The following is an 8,617-nucleotide window of genomic DNA, read 5'->3' as shown; positions in this document are numbered from 1 at the left end:
TGCTCCCGCACTCGCCCATCGTTGCGGGAATAATAGCAACGGTGAGATGATGATGATGATGATGATAAAAAAATCCACAGCAGCTCAACACCACCCCACCCCACCCCCCAAAAAAAAAAAAAAACCCAAACAAAAAAACCACAAAAAACAACCCCCAAAACCTGTTGAATTACGCGCACGGGGGCGGTGGGTGATGGAAAGGGGCGGCCGGGATGAAGCAGCCCGGCTCGGGGCGAGGGGACCCTGCGGACCGGGGACCGTGGCCCGCTTCGCTCGGCGACGTGACTGCGTGAGGTCATCAGCGCCGTCCTCGACGGCGCTGATGACCTCACGCAGTCACGTCGCCGAGCGAAGCGGCGGGGCCGGGGATTGGCTGGCGGCGGCTCAGCGGCACTTCAAAGCCGGCGAGGGAGCTACAATTGTGGTGGAATGGGCGGAACTGATCATTGTATTGCACACCTCTAAAAAAAACACTGCCTCTGATTTATCAATATAAAAAAGATCCTCTGAGAGGAGGGCACTTTTGTGTGATGGCAACTTCACTTCTAGGGGTGAGTCTAAGGATTTTTTTCTCTTGCTGGTTTAATTGGTTTCTTTTTATTGTCGATTGGAGGGGGTTAAAATAACCCCTGTCTTGACCGGGGCTATCAGTCTCCTCTATTCATCTTTTTTTTTTTTTTTTCTTTTACTTTTTTTTTTTTTTTTTTTTTTTTAGCTTAAGTACAAGTGAGTTTAGGAGAAAAGAAAGAGCGAGAGGGGGAAAAGGGGGCAGAGTCACTTTTCAGTGAGCAGGAAAAGGTTTTAAGGGCATTTGTAGAAACAACCTACAGCGCCTGGGCTGTGCTGTTCCTGCGCCCCCGGAGAAGTGGCCTTTCTTCTTTACATGTGACTGCTGGAAGGAGAAAAAAAAAAAAAAAACCCAAACCAAACCCCCCCCCCCCCAACCCCAAGCCCAGCACTATCGTTTTTCATGTGCAATTTCTAATTTGCAACAGATTGTGGCTTTTTATTTCCCTTTAAAATAACACAGCCCGCCGCGTCCAGCAGGTACGTTGAACTTGTGTATACATATGTACATATGTTAAATGTATATTTAATTATCGTTGCTACTTAAATTAGGCTTTTTTTTTAAAGCTTTTTTTTTTTTTTTTTTTTTTTTAAGGAGTAATTTGATAATCCTGCAATTTTATATTTAAGAAAACAGTCTTACTGGCCTGAGTGATGGGGACCGGCCAGGTCCCGGGGAAAGGGAACAGGCTGAAACGTAGCTGCCGCCGCGCCGGGGCTACGGAGGCAGCAGCCGCAACTTTTCCCCCCTTCTCTTCCCCCTCCCTCCTTTTTTTTAACCCTTCCCGAGCTCCTCCGTGGGAGGAGGGTCGGATGGTGAAAAGATAAGCCCCGGAAGGCACTCGGAGGCAGAGCCGCGGCGCTGGCTCCGGCGGAGGGGATCCTCCCGCGGGAGTCGCGAAACTTTGAGCCCGGGGCCGGGCGGCGGAGCGGGAGCGGGACCGGGCGCGGGGCGGCGGGCGGCGGCTGCGGGGGGGAGGCGGCGGGGCCGCTCCGTCCCTGACGCCGGCGGGGCGGCCCTCTTCCCTCTGTGCCCGCAGGAGGAACCGCGGGTAGGCTCCACGCCGCTGGCCATGCTCGCCGCGACCTGCAACAAGATCGGCAGCCCCAGCCCCTCGCCGTCCGTCCTCTCGGACAGCGCGTCCTCCTTCGGTAAGGGCTTCCACCCCTGGAAACGCTCCTCCTCCTCCTCCTCGTCCTCGGCGGGCAGCTGCGGCGCCGTGGGCTCCGGCCTTCCGGGCTTCGGCGTGGCGGGCGCGGCGCGCAACGGCTCCTCGGCGGCGGCGGCGGCGGCAGCGGCGGCGGCGGCGGCGGCTGCCCTCGTCTCGGACTCGTTCAGCTGCGGCGGCTCGCCGGGCTCCAGCGCCTTCTCCCTCACTTCCAGCAGCGCGGCGGCCGCCAGCTCGCCCTTCGCCAACGACTACTCCGTCTTCCAGGCGCCGGGAAGCGCCGGTGGCGGCGGCGGCGGCGGAGGCGGCGGCGGCGGAGCGGCGGGACAGGAGGCGGCGGCGCATCAGCCCGTCTTCATCTCCAAGGTGCACACGTCGGTGGAGGGGCTGCAGGGCATCTACCCGCGGGTGGGCATGGCGCACCCCTACGAGTCCTGGTTCAAGCCCTCGCACCCGGGGCTGGGAGCCGGCGAGGTGGCCTCGGCGGGCGCCTCCAGCTGGTGGGACGTGGGGGCCGGCTGGATCGACGTGCAGAGCCCCAACGGGGCGGCCGCGCTGCCCGGCTCTCTGCACCCGGCGGCCGGCGGACTCCAGACCTCGCTCCACTCGCCGCTGGGCGGCTACAACTCGGATTACTCGGGCCTGGGCCACTCGGCCTTCAGCAGCGGCGCCTCCTCGCACCTCCTCAGCCCCGCCGGGCAGCACCTCATGGACGGATTTAAACCGGTGCTGCCCGGTTCCTACCCGGACTCGGCCCCCTCGCCGCTGGCCGGCGCCGGGGGATCCATGCTGGGCGGCGGCCCCGCCGCGCCTCTGGCCGCCTCGCCGCGCTCCTCCGCCCGCCGCTACTCGGGCCGCGCCACCTGCGACTGCCCCAACTGCCAGGAGGCCGAGCGGCTGGGGCCGGCGGGGGCCAGCCTGCGGCGCAAGGGGCTGCACAGCTGCCACATCCCCGGCTGCGGCAAGGTCTACGGCAAGACCTCGCACCTGAAGGCGCACCTGCGCTGGCACACGGGCGAGCGGCCCTTCGTCTGCAACTGGCTCTTCTGCGGCAAGCGCTTCACCCGTTCCGACGAGCTGCAGCGGCACCTGCGGACCCACACGGGCGAGAAGCGCTTCGCCTGCCCCGTCTGCAACAAGCGCTTCATGCGCAGCGACCACCTCAGCAAGCACGTCAAGACCCACAGCGGACCCGGCGGGGCCGGCGGTCCCGGAGGCGGCGGTCCCGGCGGCGGTCCCGGTCCCGGCGGCAAGAAGGGCAGCGACACCGACAGCGAGCACAGCGCGGCCGGCAGCCCGCCCTGCCACTCCCCGGAGCTGCTGCCGCCCCCCGAGCCCGGCCACCGCAACGGCCTGGAGTGACGGGCGGAGGCACGGCGCCCCCCCCAACCCCCTCTCCTCGCCCGCCTCCCCATCCCGCCCCCGACCGCCGCTGCCCCCCCCACCCCCCCACCCCGGGCGCGCAGCCCCGCGGCGGGGACGCGGACACGTAAGTAGCCGGCGCGGCTCCGCGGGGACCGCGCTCAGCCTCCGCGGCCGCCCCGCTGCCCTCCCGCAGCCCCGCGGTGCGGCCGAGCCGCGCGAAACCCCCGCGACGGGGGGGCGGGGGTGGGGCGGCTCGGCAAAGGGGGCGAGAGCCGTCGAGCCCCGTGGGGCAGCGCCGCGGCCGCCTCCCCTTCGCCTTGAGACCCCGTCCCCAGCCTCGGGTTGCCTTTCGAGCGGAAAAAAACCACGTTCCCGCTCGCTTTTCTGCTGGAAACCGGCCCGCACCGCGTCCCTCGGCCGGGCCAGCGGCGGGGCTGCCCCGCGGCGGGGGGCTCCGACGGCAGCGCCCGCCAGCCGCCGTCGTTACCGCCACTGGCTGGGGCACAGAGTTGCCCTCCCCTCCCGAACTGCTCAGAGCCCTCCTGCTCCCCGCACCGGAGCGGCAGTGTGCTTCCCCCCCCGCCCCCTCCTTTTTTATTTTTAATTTTAACAAATCGTTTACCCACACCCCTCCCCCCCGAATCCAAATTTTATTCCGTTTGCCAGCGCATTTGTGTAATTCCCGTTTGAGCAGGAATCGCGAAATACGCTGAAAATAATTAGGTTGAAAGTCGTATATTTTTAAACTCCAAACAAATGAAGAAGCACCGTGGGTTTCAAGCGAAGCTGTAGGTCCAATGCCAAAAAGGGATACCGGGCGGGAGGGGATAGGAAAATAAAATATTTGTAAAATACGTCTGAACCTAGAGGTTTGTACAACTGGGGAATCGTTCTAGATTAGCTAACAATTAAATATAACTCCACCAATGTATCGGTGTGAGGTGCAGTTGTCCAGGAGACGATTTTGTATAGTATTTTTCTTGTAAATTACTTCCAGTAAATATTTGAAAATATATTGAAGTACACTTGAGCTTTTTTTTAAAAATTTTTTTTTTTTTTTAATTTCTTTTCCTGTCATGAGAAAGCGTTATTGTTGCAGTCCCGGTTCACTGCATTCTTTTTCTGGACTCGTTCCTCGAAGTGTACATCAAACCGCACTTCAGGATATAGGTTTTGCTTGAATATTAATTTAGGTAGGCATACAACTGTAATTAAGCAAACAATATTTGATAAATGTTGAATGACATTTAATTTAATGGAGCATGTACTTATTTGCATTTGCTGGCAGTTCAGGTATAGTTACAGTGAGAGTTCTCCTATACTTCATAAAGTGGGTTTGCCACGACCCATGTATTAAATAAACTGTCCAAGTGAAACTGAACTAACGTTGGCCTATGTGTATTTCCTGAAAATAATATTGATAAATGTTAATGAACACTCCTGACACTACATTAGCGGTTTGCAGTGCTGCAAACTAATTGTCTCATTGTAATGTTGAAATAATTTGGATATTTCACATTGAAATGGAAAGCCCTTCGCTGGAACATTTTAGATTTGCATTTTAAATGCATGAAATGTAATTGATTTTTATCTGTAATATTTTAAATGGTATTAATAAACTCCAGATAAAACATTCTACCTTAGGTCAGCCAGTTGTTTTTCTTCTTTTTAATTCCATCGTTTCAGGCAATGATTTACTTTGAACTCATGTGGCATGAGTCGTTCTCTAGACTTTCAGAGAAAAGTGAAAATGCAACGAATTCAATCCCGTTCTGAATTGTTGCACCTAATAAGAGCAGCTTTGGGACATTAAAACGAATAAGTTGACATTCTGCTCCGTGCTTTTAATAATGCACTAGTAGGGGAAACTAAAGGGAAGGCATTAACACCTTTCTAATTTTTTATTATTATTTTTATCAAACTAACGGTGCGGTGCCTCTCGCAAAACCGACTGTGTACGAGGCGCTGCTGTGCACGTCCCGCCTCCTCCTTGGACTTTATTTTCCACATCGCGCCGGATCCACTGTGAAAGGCGATTTAATATCGAAACGCTGAGGGTCGTTATCGCTTTAAAAGGCAACACAAAAAGTGATCCGCCGCTTTTATTTGTGGGCAGCGCGGTTGTGGCTGGGAGCGACGCCGGTTGCCGTAGGGAGCGCTAACTTCTACGGGTCTCCGGGGTGGGAAACTTCGCGGTTGTGCGTGAAAACTCCCTTCTCGGCCGGGGGTGTTTTCCCCGCGGGACCGGCAACGGGGGCGATTGAAGGGCTGCGTCCCTTAAATCCAGCCCGCGGCTGTCGCTGAGCAGCAATAAAAACACTATCGTGAGGGTTTCTTTAAAACCCGGCGTCTTTTGCAGTTACAGCTCTTGGCAAAAAAGCCCCCAACCCAACGCAAACCCACTAACGCTTTGTCTTAATGCTTTTTTTTTTTTTTTTTTTTTTTTTTTTTTTTTTTTTTTTTTTTAGGGGGGGACGTGGGGGAAGTGTTGCTCCTGTTTGGAAATCTGGCCTCTCGGGTTGCACCCTGTCGGGGTACTGAAAAATCAGGGTTAGAGCATGGAATCTGCGTAGCAGAAGGATCTTTTGTGCCTACCTGTAAAGCACATTAATAGTAATAACCTAAACCGCGGGTATTAAAATGGGAAACTAAAAAGTACAGACGAGTCAACTCCAGATACTTTCAAGGTTTTGATTCTCTATGTGGTGCAGGGATTCGAAGGGGCTTTTAACGTGCGCTGGAAATGGGAGTTGTTCTGGTTGAGTTTCTCTGCGCTGCGTTCTGATCTTGTCTCATTACAGACCCAACCATCAGAGGCCTGCAAAGTTTCCTACTGAAACAAAGCAACAGTTTGCTGTGCTTTTTTAATTTTTTTTTTCCCCCCCTCTTTTTTTTTTTTTAAACTCCATGTAAACTTCCCCAGCGGGAGTGAGTGGCAGCGTTTATGTTACCTGGAGGTTTGAGTGCTGACAGAACAGGCTGAGCACCAAGTGAAAAGGGAAGGGAAATGGAGCAGTGGGTGACTTCTAATACTGCTTCTCCATTAACCCCCTGAAAAGATGGCGCTACCAAAATGCCACTGTCCCAGAGCTTGATGGTTTGTTTAGGGCACTGGTTGCTCCGTCTCGGGGCAGTGGGATAGAGCCAGTGACAAAACTCAGCGTTCCCCTGGGAAGGAGCGTGTGCTTCTGCTGCTGGGAGCTGCTGGTTTGGATACGGGCTGTGTGAGAACACACGTATTTTTTCTTTCTTTCGCCAGCAAAACCCAGCACTTGAGGGCTGAATAGCTCCTTTTTGTAGTTGATTTACTTTTACTAAACCCTTCCAGATAAGGGCATTGAGTTGTTTGATAGGAGCCGGGAACTTGTCTCTGCGTTGTGCAGATCAAGGTAGAGTTAAACTAGTTTGCTGACCCACGGGTCAAACCGGTGTCCATCAACTTACCTTCCAACTGCCTTCAGATGATTGTGGCCATTCCCGTTTGCTCTCTGACCTTTTAAGTCTCTCCCCTTCAAGCTCATAGCAATGTCTATCGAATTTCGTGTCCTGCTTTTCCCATTATTCTGGCTTTGCATTGTCATTTTCCAGTTTAAATTTTCAATAGAGCGGTGATGGGAGATGTGCACGGCTGAAGCGATTTAAAACACTTCATTTCTGCCTGCCGTAGTGCCTTTCTCACTACCCTCGGCCTGTGCCTGCCGAGACTAAACAGCGATCAAAGGGTGTTGGCTTCTTTTTTGCCTCCAGTCTAGGAATGTGAAAGTAGAAAGCAAGAAATGAAATCTCTAACGCTTTATTTGTGGATGTGATGGCTAATCCAGCCGTCAGCACCTTCACAGCTGTAAAGGAGGCAGAGTAAGGATACTTCATGCAGTCCAACAAATCTTTCAGTACGAAGGGTTGTAAGTATGCACTTGCCAAAACCTGCCACACTCCGGTTACATGCTGTGAAGCCACCTCTGGTTTAGCTTTGGGAAGAAAAAGCCAGGAAAAGGTGTGAGCAAATTAGGTGTGTGGTTGCTCGCGCTTTCACCAGATTTATGATAAAAGGACAAAACTCTTCTGCTGTATCAGAATAACCTTGCATTTCTTTGCTTAAATTAGGATCTGCTTTCTCAGCTTGCTCACTTTGCCTTATTATCCTGAAGATATTAAAAAAAATTCCTCAACGTTTCTATGGGGGAAAGCACATTCTGCAATATCTGCTCTAAAACATAGAACACCAATTTTTTGACTATTGTGTGTGTGGCATCTTTTCAAGCTAGCTGACCGTCTTGCCCTAAAGCATATGGGGAAATTGTTACACATCAGGAAGGTGTGCGTTGACAAAAACTGTGCCATTTAGGACAATTACTGCGTTTCCAGATCTATGGTTTTCTAACTGCTGCTTGGAATTATTAACTTTTTTTTAAAAAGGGACTGGGAAATGGGGGATAATGGCAAGCAAGACTGCACAGGAGCTTTAGTGGGGCACTCTGAATACAGAGTAACTCCATTTTACACTTATGGATTTTGAAACAAACTGGGACCCTGCATTACTCGTAGAGCGGTGAACCATTTTGCAAGAGGCATATTTATCCCGCCCGCCAGGCCTGGTGAGATGTCCCTGGATAATGGACCCATCTCCTGGGGAGTGACTTTGGGCTTGGCCTTTGGACATTTCTGGTGTTCAGGCTGAGCGATATCGCTCTGCAAAGCGCAAAAAGCAGTCACAGAGCACCACAAATTTTGGGGGTAGAAGCATCGGTTGCCCCAGGGTGCTGCGGGCCAGCCCCTGCTCCCGACCAGGGTCCCAGGGCTTCCTTTCGGATCGGGGATGGAGAAGGGAGGGTTGTGGGCTTGTAATACTGAAACTCCTCAAATAGTGACACGGAAACTTCATCCCTGGTTAGTGAAAGAGCGATGGATTGGTGAGAGGCTCCTTTCGACCGGCTTTTGCTCCTGGGGAGATGTAACTCCGTGCGTTTCCTTTGCGGGGATGGGGAAAATAATAATAATATTTTTTATTATTATTTTTTGCCGGCAGCACAATGTACTTTACTCCTGGCCGCATCTCTTGAGACGGGAGCATATGTATGCGTGTGCCTATACATTCACTGCAACCTCCAGCTGTCCCCCGCGTTACAAGCGCGCCTTCCGCTGGCCAAAAAACCCGGTCACTCGCCCATCCCCGTTGCTGCTGGGCGGCAGGCTTTGCACCTCGCCTGGACCTTCTCCCCATCGCTGCGGGGCTACTTCTTTCGGGAGCGAGAAACTGCTTCCCTATCCCTCCCCTTCCCCTTTTTCTGCCCCCGGCTCGGACACACACACACACACACGCACCCAGGGGTGCGGGGGCGGCGCCGTCGGTCCTGCCGCGGGCTCGCAGCGCCCCCCGGTGTGTGCGCCCCGTCGGAGCCTGGTCCCACCGCTCTCCTCTCCTGGGCTTCCCCGTGATGGGGGGTGGCGAGTTGCACCCGCTTGGGCGAGGGGTAAGCGGGGGGGACCCCTCGCCGGTTGCGCGCAGCTTCGCGGAT

The 8,617-nt window shown here is 54.3% G+C and overlaps 1 protein-coding gene across 1 annotated transcript; it reads left to right on the top strand.

Moving 5' to 3' along the window:
• Window positions 1–530: 530 nt before the first annotated feature.
• SP8 (Sp8 transcription factor) lies at window positions 531–3,098 on the top strand. The gene is made up of 2 exons (XM_086468290.1): window positions 531–551; window positions 1,608–3,098. The coding sequence occupies exons 1-2, from the start codon at window positions 531–533 to the stop codon at window positions 3,096–3,098; spliced, it is 1,512 nt and encodes a 503-aa protein (XP_086324416.1).
• The last annotated feature ends 5,519 nt before the right edge of the window (window positions 3,099–8,617 follow it).

Source organism: Leptosomus discolor, chromosome 7, assembly GCF_034619465.1.
Source record: "Leptosomus discolor isolate bLepDis1 chromosome 7, bLepDis1.hap2, whole genome shotgun sequence".
Classification (NCBI taxonomy): domain Eukaryota; kingdom Metazoa; phylum Chordata; class Aves; order Leptosomiformes; family Leptosomidae; genus Leptosomus; species Leptosomus discolor.
This window is presented reverse-complemented; position numbering and strand designations above follow the sequence as displayed.